This window comes from Ranitomeya imitator, chromosome 1, assembly GCF_032444005.1.
Source record: "Ranitomeya imitator isolate aRanImi1 chromosome 1, aRanImi1.pri, whole genome shotgun sequence".
NCBI classification, from domain to species: domain Eukaryota; kingdom Metazoa; phylum Chordata; class Amphibia; order Anura; family Dendrobatidae; genus Ranitomeya; species Ranitomeya imitator.
In genome coordinates, this window is record NC_091282.1 from 690204407 (window position 1) to 690223679 (window position 19273).

Genomic DNA, 19273 nt, shown 5'->3' on the forward strand with positions numbered 1-19273 from the left:
GCCTTTCTGATCCAGCAATCGTAGCCTTGGAGGCTGGCAGGCCTGTTCATGCACCATCTGGAATGATGAAAAGAGAGTGTCTTCCTAAAGAGGGCAGTCCTACCCAGATAGACCCTCTCTGCCCTGACCAGGCGGAGCAGGACAAAAGGAAAGGAGGACAATATCCTCATTTAGGTGAAAGGCAGACACCACTTTGGGAAGGAAGGAAGGCGGAGGCCGCACAACCACCTGATCTTGATGATGACCAAGAGAGGAGGGCGACAGGAAAGGGCCAACAACTCAAACGCACCTAATGAAGGTTTTTGCCAAAGAAACACCACCTTCCAAGACATAAAGGACAGGGCAACAACTCGGAGCGGTTCAAAGGGAGAACTCCTCAGGGCCTCCAAAACTAGATTGAGGTCCCAGGGGTCCACAGGTGTCCAGTACGGGGGAGCCGCATGCACAATTCCCTGAAGAAAAGTTCTGACCTGAAAACGAGAGGATAAATTCTTCTGAAAAAGAAATGAAAGTGCTGACACATGGCCCTTCAGGGCAAGACCAGAGTCAAGACCTGCTTGGAGAAATGCCAAGATGGAAGGAAGAGAAAAGGACATGGGCAGGATGTGATTAGACTCACACTAGCTGAAATAGGCTTTCCAGGTCCGAATATAGACCCTGGAGGAGGACTGCTTCCTAGCCTGGATCATGGCGTGAATCACCCGATATGAAAAACCGGACGCTCTCAGCCCCATGGTTTCAATCAACAGCCACGCCTTTAAATTGAGAGACCGAGAACTCTACCCAGAGGAGAATCTTGAATACCTTGGCCATCGCCAAGGTACTCAGAGTTCCTCCCTGGTGATTGACATATGCTACCGCCGTGGCATTGTCCGTCTAAACTCGGATTGGCAGACCCCTGAGAAGGCTTTCCCAGTGATGGAGAGACAGAAGAATGGCCTTTATCTCGAGGATATTGATCGGCAGAGAGGATTCCTGTGCCGACCAACGTTCCTGAACCGTCAGATGGCGAAATACCGCACCCCAACCGAGAAGGCTGGTGTCCGTCATCACCACTTGCCAGTGAACGGGAAGGAAGGATCGGCCCTTTAGGATGAGAGGGGATGACAGCAACCAATTAAGAGACCGTTTGACTCGTGAAGAGAGTCTAATCGGACGATCCAGGGACAGGACAGACCTGTCCCACTGCGAAAGGATGGCCAGTTAAAGTGGTCTTGGATGGAATTGTGCAAAAGGGATCGCTTCCGACACTGCCACCATCTTCCTAAGGACCTTCATTGCTGAGCGGAAGGAGGCCGAGGGCCCTGTAGATAGCGAACCCCTGCTGGAGGGTTGCTTTCTTCTCTTCAGGAAGAAAAAGCCTCATCTGACTGGTGTTGAACAGCATGCCCACTAAAAATGAGGTGCTGAGTCGGAACAAGGCAGGAACAGGGTGTCTAGGACGATGGACAGACTCTCCTGGGCCTGGAAAAAAGGACAGAGCCTTGATGAGGATGTCGTCGAGGTACGGGATGAGCACTAGGCCTCTGATTCTCAAAATGGCCATCAACGCTGCCATGATTTGTGAAAACCTTCGGAGCTGTAGCAAGTCCAAACGGCAGGGCAACAAACTGGAAATGGTCCTGCTGTACCACGAAATGCAAGAATCTCTGATGTCCTGGGCAAATTAGGACATGGAGATAGGTGTCTTGGATGTCTATGGAGCACAGGAATTCCCGCGCCTCCATGGAAGCAATCACTGATCGAAGGGACTCCATCCTGAAATGTCGCAGGCGGACCCTTTTGTTCAGTAACTTCAGATCTGGGATGGGCCGAACCGCGCCACCTTTCTTCGGCACCACAAACCGGTTTGAATAGAAACATGTGAAGCGTACCCATTCTGGGACGTGGACGATTACCCCCGAAATGAGAAGGGAGGTGATGGATGCAAAGAAACTCGGAACCAAAGAAGGATCTCTTGGAGGACGGGATTCGAAGAATCTATCTCGGGGCCGCGAAGCAAACTACATTTTGTATCCTGAGGATACAACCTCCATGACCCATTCGTCCTCCACCAAGGCGAGCCAAACGTCCCTGAAAAAAAGGAGACGACTGCCCAGCTAGGGAGATACGCTTGGTTCTTGACATGAGTCATTGCCGAGGAGGATCTGCCAGGTCTAGTCCTGGTGGATCTACCGTGGGTGTTACGGGAAGGGGTGGGTTTGAAGGAAGCACTTTTCCTATCCTGGCGAGCCTGCAGCCTCTACTGGTGGGAAACATCATCCATTGCCGAGAAAAGGGACGAAAGGACCTAAACTGCCGCTTCAGAGGAGGCCGGCAAGGTTTGGACTTGGGAAGGAGGGAACTTGTGCCCCCGGTGGCCTCCTTAATAATTTGGTCCAACATGGAGCCAATCAGACAGGACCCCTGCAATGGCAGGCTGGTAAGGGACTTCTTTGACAAGTCCGCCTGCCAGGCCTTAAGCCAAATAGTCCAGCAGATGGCCACAATATTGCTGGACACCTGAGCTGCACAAGATACTGCATCCAGAGAGACAGATACTTCCCTGCATGAGTGGTCTAGTCGGTGAGATTGGCCAACTCCTCCAGATGAGCTCCAGCAAGGATGCCCTGACGAAGTTGCTTGGCCCAAAGTCGGGCATAATGAAGAAGCAGCCGCTTCAAAGGCTGACTATGCCAGCGATTCTATACTCCTGTCAATGGAATCCTTGAGGGATGCTCCAGTAGAAAGCGAGAGGACCGTGTGGATGGACAGTCTGCAAACTGGTGGGTCCACAGCCGGAGAAGCTGGCCAGTTAGCGGTGAGCTCAGGAGAGAAGGATATAGGATGCCGAGGCGCTTCCCTCTTTGAAAGCATGTGGTCAGCTTATCTCTTTCCCTGGCAAGTACCTTCTCAAATTCTCTATTTGGAGCAAAAACCTTGGATGTTGGTTTTGGCTGTCTAAACGAAACCAGGGGCAACCTGTCTAGCACGGACACCAGGGTCTGAGACAACCTTAGTGAGGTCCGCCACGGACTGTGACAGAGAGGAAGTCCACACTGGAATAGGGGCCTCGCTCTCACCTGGGGCAGAAAGGGACTCCTGTGGGGTGGGTACAATGGGGTTGCTGTAGTCCTGACAGAGGGCAGAGGACTGACCTGAAGGGAGCTTGTATTTACACGAAGAGCAAACAGTGACTGACAAGAGCAGAGGAAGAAGAGGAGGAGGTAGGAGGATGAGAGCGCTCTCCTTTAGGGTTAGGCATGATGAACAGACTCACTAACTGATGCCAGAAGGTTAGGGGACAGGAAAGATTGCAGAGAAGAGTGTCAGTCTGCAGAGGAGAGCTACTCACAGTAAGTGCAGTGTCCTGTAGTCTTTTTCCAGGCTGTAGATGCTGCAATGATGGGCAGAGCAGGTCCTGCCGGGAGAAAATGCTGTCCGGATCCACAAGCCGGAAAATGGTGACCGCAACAAAGATGCAGTGGACCAGCAGTTAAAAGCACACGCTTCAAAAGGTCCTCCTCTCTCGGGCCGGAAGAGACGCGGGGCTAGTTGCCGGGTTTGGGGGGAGAAAGATGGTGACGATCGTAGTCAGACTGTGAGGAGTGGGCGGAGCTAACCCCCGGATGCAGGAAGAGGGGAGCGATGGTCGGGAGAAGAGCTGAGAGGATGGGGGGGAAGTTGGGCTCAGAGCAAACGCTGCAACTAGGCCTGAGAGAAGCCAGGACCCAGGTTACTGCTGGTGACCGCCGGAGCATGGAGGAGTGGCGCGGATGTTCCTAGAATGCCGCAAAAGGTATGCCCAATCAATCGGAATTAAAGGGAAAAGACCCCTAATGCCCTCTATTAAAATAAAAGAAAAATCTTTTTTTTTTTTTTTTTTTTTTATCCTCTTTGATCTTCTTATCTTAATTTTGTACTTGGGTCTTCGCCAGCACTTGGGGAGGGGGGGAGAGAAAAGTGCGTCCGCGTCTCCTCAAACCGACAGGCTCTGGTGAGTGGATATGGGACTGAGGCAGGACCGACAATCGGATCTCCTAAACACGCTTCTGTGTTAGGGGTTGGTGTCCTGCCGGCTAGACTTATGAGGATACGGGGTGGCAGTACACGCCGTACTCGGTCTCTTCGTGGGAGTACAGCAGTGACTATTCACACTGTATCCCTCCAGATAAAAAAGGAAACGACGCATACTGAGTTAGATATGGGTCTAATGAAAAACCTGTGTCCACCTCCTACTGACACTAAGCTAAACTGATTAACCTAGTGCCAGTCGGTGGGGTGTACACTGCAGAGGAGGAGCTAACTTTTGTTGTGCATAGTGTCCTCCTCTTAGTGGCAGCAGCATACACCCATGGCTCCTGTGTACCCCAATGAAGTGATGGAGAAAATATAATTACAAACACACTGGTGTGCGGCTACTAAGACAGATTGAGGGGTGGACAACCCCCTTTTAAGCTTCTATCAAGAGCAACCTTTATGCATACATTGCACAGGTAATAGTGGGAGATTGTTTCATTTTGCATAGAGACTTAATTTTGTATTTGTATCTGTTCCCTAACAGTAAGTGGGAAGTGGTGCGCTGCCAGTGCTGTGGATCCAGTGGCACTCACATTGCTTGCTCCTCAGTGGAATTGGTGAACCAGACCTGGGAATGTGCCGAGTGTCGAAGTATCAGCTGCTCTCCAGGTAACTCCACAATACTTGGTGTTTTTTTTTTTTTTTTTTTTTTTTTTATATAAATAACTTTCCTATCACTTGGTGACAAACCATCATAAAGTTATTTATTTTTTAAAGCATTATCTTCTGTGTTATGTTCTGTAGATTTTTTTTTGTGATTAGTTTTTAGCTAATATGGAAGACATTGTGAAAATCTATTCCATAATGGAGATACACTTACACAAATATACACCTAGTATAGCATAATTGTATAGTACAATACTATGGAAATATACAGTACACAGCCAGGCTGCAATTCATGCCGCCTGTGCTTTGGGAAGCATGAATCAAGTAACAGGTTCCCTTTAAATTGAAGCCATTCAGGACTTTTTCTGTGTGTACATATATACCCAATTATTCACTGGAAAAAATGAAGAAAAAAGATCCATAATGGCTATTTTTGATAAAAACAATTCTGATCTTTATTTCAGATAATTCAAAGCGGATTGTCCAGACAATTAAAAGATAGTGCTCATTCTGAGCTCAGAAAGCTAAAGGTACCGTCACACTAGACGATATCGCTAGCGATCCGTGACGTTGCAGCGTCCTCGCTAGCGATATCGTCCAGTGTGACAGGCAGCAGCGATCAGGCCCCTGCTGTGCTGTCGCTGGTCGGGGAAGAAAGTCCATAACTTTATTTGGTCGCTGGACTCCCCGTAGACATCGCTGAATCGGCGTGTGTGACACCGATTCAGCGATGTCTTCGCTGGTAACCAGGGTAAACATCGGGTAACTAAGCGCAGGGCCGCGCTTAGTAACCCGATGTTTACCCTGGTTACCATCGTTAAAGTAAAAAAAAAACAAACACTACATACTTACCTACAGCCGTCTGTCCTCCGGCGCTGTGCTCTGCACTCCTCCTGTACTGGCTGTGAGCGTCGGTCAGCCGGAAAGCAGAGCGGTGACGTCACCGCTCTGCTTTCCGGCCGCTGTGCTCACAGCCAGTACAGGAGGAGTGCAGAGAAGCAGAGCGCCGGGGACAGACAGCGGTAGGTAAGTATGTAGTGTTTGTTTTTTTTACTTTTAGGATGGTAACCAGGGTAAACATCGGGTTACTAAGCGCGGCCCTGCGCTTAGTTACCCGATGTTTACCCTGGTTACCGGCATCGTTGGTCGCTGGAGAGCGGTCTGTGTGACAGCTCTCCAGCGACCAAACAGCGACGCTGCAGCGATCCGGATCGTTGGCGGTATCGCTGCAGCGTCGCTAAGTGTGACGGTACCTTTACCCTCCCATCCCACTGATTAGCAGCTTTCTGTGTGCACTGTATATTGACACTAAGCTGCTAATCAGTTCTGGGGGCGTGGTTGGATTAAAAGGCATATGGGCAGATAAGGCTAAGTTCACATTAGCTTTCCGGGGCTTTGTGGATAGCCTCCGCTACGTCCTCCGCTAAGCCTCCACTACTTCTGCATGCGTCCTACGTACCTATCTTTAAAATTGGGTACAGAGGACATGCAGATGCGTTGTTTTGACGCTCTCGCCGACCGCACGGGAACGCAACAATTCCTTTTTAAAATACATAAGTTGCTTTTTTTGATCTTTGTACCTGGAAATGACATGTAATTGCATTCAAGGATGTATATTTTGCATAAAGTAGAGATTTTTTTTTTCTTCTGCTTATTATCTGTAACTACTGTGATCTGAAGTATTTTTATTCTTTTCCTATTTTTTCATAACAGTAAAAAGATCACGCCCTGCTTCTCTTAATGGTTCGAAAACCTTTGATAATTCAGGGTTTGGTGCTGAACAGCAATCTCCAAAATGTAGAAGGTACTCTAAAGCATCAAGGCAAGTTCTCTTAAAGTAAGTACCAATACAGGGTCACTGTTAATTGCTGTACCTGTGTGTACTACTGCTGTGGTGGAATGTTTGATTCCAAGATTTTTTTGGTTACAGTAGTTATCATGGAGACTGTCCCCCTCCACCTCCTAAACTGCTGGTCAATAATTTTGCGTGTCTTGGGTGTCTCTTTAAATATTTTCATAATACTATCTTGCAGTGATTTGTGTTGTCCTTGAGCCTACTTTTCTAGTTCACAGCAGGGGCAGATTTTTCTGGTGTCTTGTCAGCCAAGGGTGCTGAGTTTATCGAGAGTCTTGCTTGCTAAACGTGGTGCATTTAACACTTTTCTTCAGATGTTTTTCTGACACTCTTCAGTCACCTGACTGCTGCAGCCAATCATAGGTTGCAGCTGTCATAGTCCTGCTGATTTTCCACCAGATTAGATACCGCTTCGGCATCCGGCGCAAACTTCTGGGGTGGCCTGCGCTGGATCATTGGGATTGCTGTAAGGAGAGTATACCTTTTATTATGTTGTTTTAAAACTATTCTTCCTGAAAAATTAAAAAAAGAGAACCTGTCAGCAGAATTTTGTAATGTTAAATAAAGACCTGGCTGTAATGGTGCTGTAATTCAGATTACATTGATACCTTTGGTTAAGAAATCTGCTTTGTGATTCTTCTGTAATCAGCATTTTATGTTTTCTGATAATTAGATTTCGGTGCACAGTTGTACTGTTCATGGGGTCTTCTTCTCCCTGTCTGTGATTCATCGTCATTTCCGCATACTTTTGGTGTGATTACCCCGCCCCCTCCGCCTACCTCTGGTGTGTGATTACCCGCCCCCTCCGCCTACCTCTGGTGTGTGATTACCCGCCCCCTCCGCCTACCTCTGGTGTGTGATTACCCCGCCCCCTCCGCCTACCTCTGGTGTGACTACCCGCCCCCTCCGCCTACCTCTGGTGTGACTACCCGCCCCCTCCGCCTACCTCTGGTGTGACTACCCGCCCCCTCCGCCTACCTCTGGTGTGTGATTACCCGCCCCCTCCGCCTACCTCTGGTGTGATTACCCGCCCCCTCCGCCTACCTCTGGTGTGACTACCCGCCCCCTCCGCCTACCTCTGGTGTGTGATTACCCGCCCCCTCTGCCTACCTCTAGTCTTTCAATGACGGATCACTTCTTTTTCAGTGACCTGCATCCTCTGTTTGAAATCTCGCATCTGCATTGCTGTGGGTGGCTCATATGCAGACTGAGTTCATGGCTGGTCCTTAGTAAAATGGCACTGTCATTGCTGTGGGCTGGCCAAATGCAGTAGTATCTGAAAGACGTCTTTGAGCTGAGAATGCAATCTGTGCATGCGCCTCCCAAGGCCATGAAACTGCCATTTTATTGAAGACCAGCCAGAAACTTAGTTGATGCACACACCGCCACCAGATTTCAAAAGGAGGAGGCAGATCACTGAAACGCAGTGGTCTGTCAGTCAAAGACCCAGTAAAGGCTGCGGGGTCAGGAAATAACTAGACGGGAGGCAGGCGGCGGGGCTGGGGAATTAATAGACGGGAGGCAGGTTGAGGGGCCGGGGAATAACTAGACGAAGGCAGGTCGAGGGGCCGGGGAATAACTAGACGAAGGCAGGTCGAGGGGCCGGGGAATAACTAGACGGGAGGCATGCGGAGGGGCCGGGGAATAACTAGACGGAAGGCAGGTCAAGGGGCCGGGGAATAACTAGACGAAGGCAGGTCGAGGGGCCGGGGAATAACTAGACGAAGGCAGGTCGAGGGGCCGGGGAATAACTAGACGGAAGGCATGTCGAGGGGCCGGGGAATAACTAGACGAAGGCAGGTCGAGGGGCCGGGGAATAACTAGACGGAAGGCAGGTCGAGGGGCCGGGGAATAACTAGACGGGAGGCATGCGGAGGAGCCAAGGAATAACTAGGCGGGAGGCATGCGGAGGAGCCGGAGAATAACTAGACGGGATGCAGGCGGAGGAGCCAAGGAATAACTAGGCGGGAGGCAGGCGGAGGAGCCGGAGAATAACTAGACGGAAGGCAGGTCGAGGGGCCGGGGAATAACTAGACGGGAGGCATGCGGAGGAGCCAAGGAATAACTAGGCGGGAGGCAGGCGGAGGAGCCGGAGAATAACTAGACGGGATGCAGGCGGAGGAGCCGGGGAATAACTAGACGGAAGGCAGGCCGAGGGGCTGGGGAATAACTAGAGGAAGGCAGGTCGATGGGCTGGGGAATAACTAGACTGGAGGCAGGTCGAAGGGCCAGGGAATAGCCAGACAGGATGCAGGCGGAGGAGCCGGGGAATAGCCAGACGGGAGGCAGGCGAAGGGGCCAGGGATTCGCAGACGGAAGGAGCCGGGAAATCACAGATGGAAGGGGGCCGGGAAGACGGGAAATCGCAGACGGGAGGAGCCGGAGAATCGCAGGCACAGGGTGGGTGGAGCTTTGCGGGGTATCACAGGGAGAAGATGAACCTGTGAACAGTCCGGCCCCTGTGCCCCGAAATCTAATTAACAGAAAACGTCAAATGCTGATTAAAGGAGAACCACAAAGTGGAATTCTTCACCAAAGGTATCAAATGTAATCAGTATTACAACGCCATTACAGCCAGGTCTTAACTTTACATTACAAAATCCTCCTGACAGGTTCTCTTTTAAGGTAAATTCCAGGACACATCCCCAGGTGTAGTTTGCGGCCTCAGTTTCTGCAGCATGTAATACAGCAGTTTTCATTATTATTGAATTACACGCATTTTTGTGCCTTGTATGATTACCCAGCTTGTTCGTTTTTGTTTTTGTTTTTTGTTTTTTACCAGGCAGGCTCCGAGATACATTTCTGGTATAATGAATGAGCTGAAGTCTCAGATAAAAAGCTCCACATTCACTATAAAAGTGGAAAGCAAATCCCTCTGGAACAGTTCCCTCAGTTGTTTCCGCAGGAAATGTTTTTCTCCTTACAACACTCTACAGATCAAGTTCGGTAATAAAGGCAGATTAGAAGAAATGTCTTTGACCTCTTACTTTCATCTGCTACTTGATGCCATCCAGAATTCCAATTTGTTTGAAGGACCTGAGCATAAAAATCTTTCTTTAAATATAAATGGTGAGTATAATATTTCCAGCGTGATTCAGCGATGGGTGCCTGTGTATACAGCTAGTGTTGGGTATACGGTCTGCATCCTATATTACCAGATTTTTCTACAGTGTAAGGGCACAGTCAGACGGCCATGTAACGGACGACTATCGCATCGCGCTACTCATACTGGCCGGCACCGCTCCTGACCCGAGCGTGACAGCATGCATTTCTTGGGTCATGGGGATGCGATCGTTGTCTGCGTTGTACATCTGTCAGACTGCGCACTAAAGGTTTGTGCACGTGTTAAGTATTTGCAGCAGACATCTACAATAAAAACTTGTCTCTTGTCAGGAAAAACACTTTGCAATCCAAAAGATAAAGAGCTTCCCCTAAGGGTACCGTCACACAGTGGCACTTTTGTTGCTACGACGGTACGATTCGTGACGTTCCGGCGATATCCATACGATATCGCTGTGTCTGACACGCAGCAGCGATCAGGGATCCTGCTGAGAATCGTATGTCGTAGCAGATCGTTTGGAACATTCTTTCGTCGCTGGATCTCCCGCTGTCATCGCTAGATCGTTCGCTTGTAACCAGGGTAAACATCGGGTTACTAAGCGCAGGGCCGCGCTTAGTAACCCGATGTTTATCCTGGTTACCAGCGTGAATGTAAAAAAAAAAAAAACAGTACATACTTACATTCCGGTGTCCGTCAGGTCCCTTGCCGTCTGCTTCCCGCACTCACTGACTGCCGGCCGTAAAGTGAAAGCAGAGCACAGCGGTGACCTGAGTCAGTGAGTGCGGGAAGCAGACGGCAAGGGACAGCCACCGGAATGTAAGTATGTACTGTTTTTTTTTTTTTACATTTACGCTGGTAACCAGGATAAACATCGGGTTACTAAGCGCGGCCCTGCGCTTAGTAACCCGATGTTTACCCTGGTTACCCGGGGACCTCGGCATCGTTGGTCGCTGGAGAGCTGTCTTTGTGACAGCTCTCCAGCGACCACACTACGACTTGCCAACGATCACGGCCAGGTCGTTTCGCTGGTCGTGATCGTTGGTAAATCGTATAGTGTGACGGTACCCTAAGAAGAAAATGAAGAACTGCACCCGTCACACTGTAGAGAGAAGACCCCTACATGGTGGCGTTTCAGATGAATGGACGTTCATGAGGGCACTAGTATAAAAACCGCTTGCATAAAAGAATCTCTCCGTACACAGCCTTTTATGCGATCTGTATGCCCCGATAGCGCACATCATCAGTGGTTGTCCTCAGACAGTCCCAGTCCATTTTTATGTTAGCAGTAACTTCTTACTGGATACAATTATGATATAACTTAGATATCCATCTACTACTATGCTAATTCATTCACCAGATAATGTTCAGTGTTTTCTCATTCCACAGCACTAGCCGATGACCTGTACTATCAAGCTGGCAGAATGGTGGCAATTGCGTTGGTTCATGGGGGACCAGCACCGGGCTTTTTTTCACCGACTCTCTTCTACTGCCTTATTTATGATCCCCACCACGTGCAACCATTGTTAGAGGATGTAGCAGATCCCAGTGTCTTGCAGGCAATATCGAAGGTAAATAATACAAAATCTACAAGTTTTGTTTTCCTGATATCATGGATTATGGTCCCCTTAAAACACCACTCCAGCATTTTGTTTTTCAGTGCTGGAGTGAAGCTTTAAATGTAAATCTCCTTCCCCCCAGTCATATACTCTCTCTCTCCAGTATCTTCACCATTTTTGAGGCTGCACCGGTCCTGCGGTGCCATCTTGTTCTTGTAACTTTTGACTGGCTGGAAGTCAGAAGCTACGTCACAAGCTTTCAATGCAAGTCGACAAGGCTCGCATAGACTTGTACTGAAAAGTAACCACCGGCGTGCTCCATGAAACAATAGAGCTGCTGGCAGGTCCCTTTTCGCTGGGGAGCGACCGGAACAACGTTGGAAAACGATAAAGGTGACGGCAGATGAGTATAAGGGTTGGGGCCAGAGGAAATACATTTAAGGCATTTCTCCACTGGTGTAATAAGAAAAAAACAATGGAGTGGTGCTTTAAGTAATGTGATTTTTTTCTTTCTTTCTTTAGATTTATAACTAAATAGAAGAGAACTTATTTATCAGCAGTCTCACTGCTGATAAACTTTTGCAGAACAGATTTACCATTTTTACTTACAGAAATTCTATTTAATTAACTTATGTGATGCATCATTAGATGGAAAGTCCCATGCCGGAAATGGGAAAAGTAAGTATTGGACAACCTTGCAGCACCACTCCAGTGGTTTTTTATTTTTCAGCTGGAGTGGTGCCACTAATCTAAGTTCCCTGCCCCTAGTTTCGTACTTAACTGGCCGCCCGTCATCATCTGTGTTCTCAGCACCGCTTCGATCGGTCTTTTGCCAGTTGTGACCTGCTTGATTACTACAATGCTGGAAGTCATAGCTCAATGTAAGTCTATGACAGCCAGAACGAGGGTCTTATAGACTTACATTGAGAGCGTGTGACTATTACCTCTGACTACCGGTCATTCAGAAGTTGGTCATAAGATGACGAGAGACCGGAGCGGCGCCGGGAATAGCTAAAGATGATGGTGAGTATAATGCTAGGGTCAGGTTACTTAGATTAGTGATACCAGCGCTGTCTCTCATCGATGGGCCAGATTATGTTTGGGCTGCAGCAGTGACGTCACATCCACAGCGCTGTTGTCAATTGCTAAGCTGAGTGGTCACAGCAATGTTGATATGTCTCCGTTGCAGCAAAACAAACCCTGCACTGAACTTGGAGAGGGTAAAGAAGCCCAGTTCTTTCGGTGATTTACACTGTTCCATGACTCTGGCATGTCTTTAGACTGTCTAATCTTAGTTTACACCACCGTTTAGTTGACTTATTTTGTGCAAGAAATGTCAGTGTCCGACAAGGCACAGAAAGCGTATAAAATACATGATACATATGGTGCAAGTCATTAAGGACAGTTATGTTTTGTGTTTTTGTTTTTTTTCTCTTAAGCACAAATTGTGTCAGAATTCTGAAATATTGATGCAATTGTATTACGTTGAGGCTGGTTGCACCCTAAGGCCAAGTTCACACGTTGAGTATTTGGTCAGTATTTTACATCAGTATTTGTAAGCCAAAACCGGGAAAGGAGCAATCCGAGGAAAAGTGTGGTAGAAACACGTCTTACAGATACTGATGTAAAATACTGACCGAATACTGAATGTGTGAACATGGCCTTAGTGTGGTTCATATATTCATGCAACTAACTTGTAGGTTTGCCTTTACACTCAGAGACCTAATCCCGCCGTTTACTGTAGTATACGTTTCATAGTTTTATCATCAAAAATGTTTCAGCTTGTTGTTTTGTGACTTGTATTCTTTTCTGTTTTTCTCAGATACAGTCTTGTCAGAGGATTGGTGAGCTGAATGCCGTCATTGCTCACTATTTTGACTACCTGCAGAACACTGGTACCTTGCGACTTATAAATAGTATTGGTGACAAAAAGATCTTGGTCAAAAATATTCTTTCGTATCACGTCATTCGCCGTGTGCAGGAACCACTTGAAAGGTGAAAATTTTGTCAAGTCGATAAAGGAAATAATCTTCCCACACCTTAATGGCCAGGATCATTTATCTATAAAATAACTGTATCTGCATCTGTGGTCCGTAGGTTACTAGCCCGTCTAGACATGCCGAATTCACATCTATGTGCCCAAAAATTATCCGTGTAATCATTCTGTGCAAAACAGTCTTTGTTCTCAGCTTATACAGGACAAGAGCAGTCATCTCTGCTGTACTGCCTCTGACACTGGCTGCCTGTGAGATGGAAGCTGAAGCAATGAGAGAACTATAGCTGCAAATGTTTTTGTAATGATACAAACTTCACTTCTGCGGCACTGTGTCTTGGCGTAGCGGCACTTTGATAGTTCTGATTTCACAGCAAAACTATGTGTGATTATGAGAGCAAAGCCATTACAGAACACACAGGTAACATCCCCTTTCATATAAAACAATCTCTGGAGACAGCTTCTCAGGAGATCTATGTCCGGCCCATAAATCTTAACAGCTCATTTACATTTAAGAAAAATGGGGATTTTTCCGGAATAAGACATCCGAATTAAAGATATCAAGATAACATAAGTTCCTATGGCCTACATTCCCATATAGACGGCTTAGGAGGGCTCATCCTACTGAGATTCCTTTCAAACAGGATCTCTCACCAGCTTGACCATGTTAGGCCGGTTTCACATTTGCGGTTGTGTCTGCAGCGTTTCTGACGCATACATCCGCATGCGTCTTGATTTTCCTATCTTTAGCATTGTAGATGCAGGTGCATGCGTTCGCCCGCATTTGCGTACGCATGCGTCTTTTCACAGTGGGACGCGGATAACGCACCATGTTGCAATTTTTGAGGCAGCAAATTTCCATCAAATATGTACGGGCATGCAGAATAAGTTAAAAACGCATTACTGTCTATGGGAACGCATGCATTCGATGTGCTTGCGTACTTCGGACTGCGCATGTCCAGGAACGGATTTAGACATGCCTATTGAGAAATGCCCTCCTGGAAATATTGAACGCATGTGCATAAAAAGCGCAAACGCAGCGTTTTTTTCTCTATCGCTTCATTGTCGGACACAGGAACCATGGGAGTATGCTGCTGCCACTAGGAGGCTGACACTATGCACAAAAAAGTTAGCTCCTCCTCTGCAGTGTACACCCCACCGACTGGCATTCAGAAATTCAGTTTAGCTTAGTGTCAGAAGGAGGTGGACACGGGTCCAGGCCTGGTTGTTTCTCTCTCCAGGGTCTTCTCCCCTCGTGCCTGGCACTATTCTTTATTCTGTGGTTTGTTTTTCTCTAGTCACCTTCCACGATGGCATATGGAGGTTGTTTCTTTGCCCTAATGGGGAACAGGAAACAGAGAGGTTAAAAGCACCTCCCACCTCCCATTCGTCAGTGTCTTTCCTGTTCCCCATGGGACAGGGAGAGGTTTCCATACGCTGTAGTGGCCGGCTACAGTCATTATTACCTGTTTTAAGCCGGGCAGCTGGTGTCGCCCCGTGCCTCTCCGTGAGCTGCTCCCGTCGTCCTGCTTGTCAGGTACGTCGGGACTCTTCCCGGCCTTCCTGCGCCTCCATGAGGGTAAAGCAGGCCGGGATCCCCAGCCGGGATCCTCTCTGAGCTTCCCGGCTTCCTCCCCTCCATGCTGCTCGGTCGGCGTTCCGGAAGTGACGTCAGCGGTCGCGCGCGCCTCACTTCCGGTTTTTGTATCTCCCTGAAGCCGGTACTTCCGGGTTTCGCCGGCGGCGTTGTCGGAGCAATGGCGTCCCACACGTGGATCCCGGAGGAGGAGGAGGGGGAATCCTATCGCTGGAGGCAGGTGCTAGGAGCGGTGCTCCATAAAAGCCTGCTGAATCACCACTGAAGGTAAGACTAAAATCTCTTCAGCATGGGCGGTTCTTTATGCCCTGCGTCTGCAGAGCCCAGCGCTGCCCCTGCTACTGTGAGTATGCAGGGACTGGATCCGGGAGGTAGTTTCCTTAGGGGTTAGCTCCTCATTCTTCTCTCCCTTTCTGTTTCAGGGTGAAAAGTTTGCCCCTAGAGCTACTATTAGGAAGAAGTGTCCGGTCTGTTCTACAAAGCTCCCTCCTACCTGAGATAAAAAACTCTGCCAGCCATGTACTGACAGGATAGTTAAAGCTGAGCAACCATCCCTTCTAGATGAGATACGCTCTCTTGTTAAACAGGAGGTACAATCTTCCTTAGCAGCTTTTACACCTCCAGCCCCGCCTCCGCCACCACATTCCCCAGCTAAGAAGAGGAAGATTCAGGTCGTAGAATCTGATTCGGATTCAGACCACTCCTTTTCTTATCTGCTGGCTGGGAAGATCCAGCATCCCCTAAGGCTGAGGTCAGGAAATACCTCTTCTCCTCGGATTATATTGAGGACCTGGTGTCTGCTGTTCGTAACACTATGGGGCTTGAAGAGGACCCTGTACCACAGTCCATACAGGATCATATGTTTGGTGGGCTCAGATCGGAGAAAAAGGCAGGATTTCCTGTTCACGCTAATGTTATTAGTATGATTGAGCAAGAATGGGAACTCCCTGAAAAGCGCCTTTGTATGTCTTCTGAGATGAAACATAGATTTCCTCTAGAAGGTGATCTTGTCAAACTTGACATTCCCAAGGTGGATGTGCAGGTGGCCAGAGTCGCCAAAAGAACTGCACTCCCCTTTGAGGATGCGTCGCAATTAAAAGATCCTATGGACAGGAAGATTGAGAGTCTCCTGAAGAAGTCATGGGAAACTACTTCTTCTGTCCTCAAGGCTAATATCGCTTCTACCTGTGTAGTGAGGACCCTTTCCTGCTGGCTGGAGAAATTAGAATCTCACATTTCTCAGGGTACCTCTAGAAGTGAGATGTTGGATTCACTCCCTATCTTACATAAGGCTACTGGGTTTCTGGCGGACGCTTCTCTGGAATCCGTTAGAATTGCCGCCAGATCTTTAGTGCTCTCTAACTCTGCCAGAAGAGCTCTCTGGCTTAAACTATGGAGTGGTGACATCACTTCTAAGGCCAAGTTATGCGCCATCCCCTTTAAGGGAGACTATGTGTTTGGTCCAGCTTTAGACTACATTTTGGATAAGGCTACCGACAAGAGAAAGGCGCTTCCGGAGCAAAAACAACCGAGGAAACAGTTTTTTCGTGCCCCACTGTCTCAGCCCTCTCAGCCGAGGGGTAAAGGCAAAATCGGCAGGTGGAGCTATGCTAAAGGCAGAGGGAAAAATATCTTCGTCTCTCAACAACAACAACAGCAGCAGCAGTCATTCCAACAAGATAAACAATGACTCCGACCCGGTGGGGGGAAGACTCTCAAAATATGTGGATCAGTGGGAAAACATCACCAGCTCCCACTGGGTCCTCAATGTTATCAAAGAGGGCCTATTGATCGAGTTAACTTCTCCCCCCCCCCTCAGGGTCTAAAGATTACTACCCCCTCAATGAGGGATCACAAATTGTTAACATTGGGTCTCAGAGATCTTCTAAGATCAAACGTGATCTCCCCAGTTCCACAATCAGAATGGGGTCTGGGACATTATTCCCGTTTATTCCTGGTACCCAAATCATCAGGGGAAGTACATATCATCATAAATCTAAAAGGTCTGAATCAGTATGTGAAATATCGAAGATTCAAGATGGAGTCTGTAAAATCAGCCATTCCCTTAATAGATCAACAATCCTTTATGGCGACAATCGACCTAAAGGATGCATATTTTCATATCCCTATTCACCCGAGACACAAAAAATATCTCAGGTTTGCGATTCAGGGGAATCATCAGGTGGAGCACTATCAGTTTGGAGTCCTTCCCTTCGGCATCTCATCAGCTCCGAGGGTATTCTCCAAAATAATGGCGGAAGCAGTGTCATTCATCCGGAAACAAGGGGTTTGTATAGTGCCCTATCTGGACGATCTGCTGATAGCGGCTCCCACCAAAATGACCCTGGTATCTCATGTGTCAACCACATTAGAGATATTGAAGTCTCTGGGTTGGATACCGAGCATAAAGAAATCTCAGCTTCAACCCTCAAAAACCAGAAAGTTTTTGGGAGTAATTCTGGACTCGGAAAAACAAATGTCCTTCCTTCCAGACGATCACAGACTACCATTAGTAGTAAAGATCAAGAAATACAAAGAGATCTCCTACACTCCGGGAAGGAATGTCGCTATTAGGCTCCATGACAGCCTGCATTCAGTCGGTGGCTTGGGCTCAAGCCCACTCAAGAATTCTCCAGACCCATGTGCTAGACAATTGGGATGGTCGTCCCGGCTCTTTAAACAAAAGGATTCACACTCCAGGTCAGGTGAAAGCATCCTTAACATGGTGGATGAAATTCGAAAACCTTCGCAGGGGTGTGAGTTGGATTCAATTCCCGTTAACCACGATCAAATCAGATGCCAGCAAGAGGGGCTGGGGAGCCATGATAAATCATGTTCCTTATCAGGGTCTTTGGGACCAGTCAATCAGAGAGAGATCATCAAACTTCCGAGAACTCAAAGCTGTGGAAGAAGCTCTCCTAGCAGCAAATCGTCAGCTCTCTGGACAACATGTCCAGATATACTCGGACAACATGACCACGGTGGCTCATATCAGACATCAGGGCAGTACAAAATTCACCAGTCTAAAAAAGATCTCTGCCCGAATTTTTGCCTGAGCCGAGAAACACTTACTGTCCCTGACGGCAACTCACCTAAAAGGTACTGCCAATTTTCAGGCAGATTATCTGAGCCGACAGGATATTCACCCAGGCGAATGGAGTCTGGATCGGCAAACATTCAACCTACTGGTAAACAGATGGGGTCTCCCGGAGGTCGACCTCTTTGCCTCTCACCAAAATGCGAAAGTAGAAACATTTTTTTACCTGGATCCAAGAGGAAATCCCAGAGCAGTAGATGCCTTAGTTCAAGATTGGCACTTTCATCTGGCTTACGCATTTCCGCCCATCCCGATTCTTGCAAGGGTGCTACGGAAAATTCGGATAGAAAAGACCCCAACTATTTTGGTTGCTCCATTTTGGCCCAAGAGAAGTTGGTTCAACCTGATTATCCAACTACAGGTGGACGGACCGGTAATGTTACCGATGAAAGTCAATCTCCTTTCTCAGGGGCCAGTTCTTCACTCAGACCCTCAGAAATGGAATTTAGCGGCATGATTTCTGAAGCCAATGTGTTGAGAGCAAAAGGGTTATCAAGCCCTGTTATAGCTACTCTACAAAAATCCAGAAAACCGGTAACAAACGCTATTTATAATAAAATCTGGAAAAAATTTTCATCTTTTTGTCTGCCTAACCCTCCAGACCCTCTCAGGCCAGATATACCTAAGATATTAGATTTTTTACAAAGAGGCCTGGAAATTGGTCTGAAACCCAGTACTCTGAAGGTCCAGGTCTCTGCGCTCAGTTCTATCTTTGATCAAGATCTAGCAGGACATCGTTGGATTAAAAGGTTCATGACCTCAGCAAACAGAATAAACACTAGGAAGCAAGTTATAGTTCCTCCATGGGATCTCAATATTGTGCTTCAAGGCCTTACAGGTCCACCATTTGAACCTCTGTCTGTCTGGAGGAGAGAAGGTTTTTCCACCAACATAGAAGAGGATTCTTTACTGTTAGGGCAGTGAGAATCTGGAATTGCTTGCCTGAGGAGGTGGTGATGGCGAACTCAGTCGAGGGGTTCAAGAGAGGCCTGGATGTCTTCCTGGAGCAGAACAACATTGTATCATACAATTATTAGGTTCTGTAAAAGGACGTAGATCTGGGGATTTATTATGATGGAATATAGGCTGAACTGGATGGACAAATGTCTTTTTTCGGCCTTACTAACTATGTTACTATGTTACCTGTTCCCCACAAAATCTTGCTTACAAGACTGTTTTCTTGGTAGCTATAACTTCAGCTAGAAGAGTGGGTGAATTACAGGCCTTATCAATAAGAGAACCTTATCTACTGGTTAGAGGAGACTCAATAATACTCCGACTTGATCCCTCTTTCCTTCCAAAAGTGGTCTCTGAATTTCATCGTTCTCAAGAAATAGTGCTACCAACCTTTTGCAATAATCCTGCAAACTCTGAAGAAAGAAAATTTAATACTCTCGATGTTCGGCGTATTCTGCTACATTACTTGGATCAAACCCGTGCTCTTAGAGT

At 47.7% G+C, this 19273-nt stretch overlaps 1 protein-coding gene across 1 annotated transcript in view; it reads left to right on the top strand.

Moving 5' to 3' along the window:
• The window catches only part of G2E3 (G2/M-phase specific E3 ubiquitin protein ligase), a 96277-nt gene that overhangs the window by 61082 nt on the left and 15922 nt on the right, over nt 1-19273 (top strand). Inside the window, exons 9-13 of the mRNA XM_069730251.1 lie at nt 4544-4668; nt 6379-6502; nt 9303-9589; nt 10968-11149; nt 12960-13132. Of these exons, the coding sequence (XP_069586352.1) occupies nt 4544-4668; nt 6379-6502; nt 9303-9589; nt 10968-11149; nt 12960-13132 (891 nt within the window). The remainder of the gene's footprint in view (nt 1-4543; nt 4669-6378; nt 6503-9302; nt 9590-10967; nt 11150-12959; nt 13133-19273) is intronic.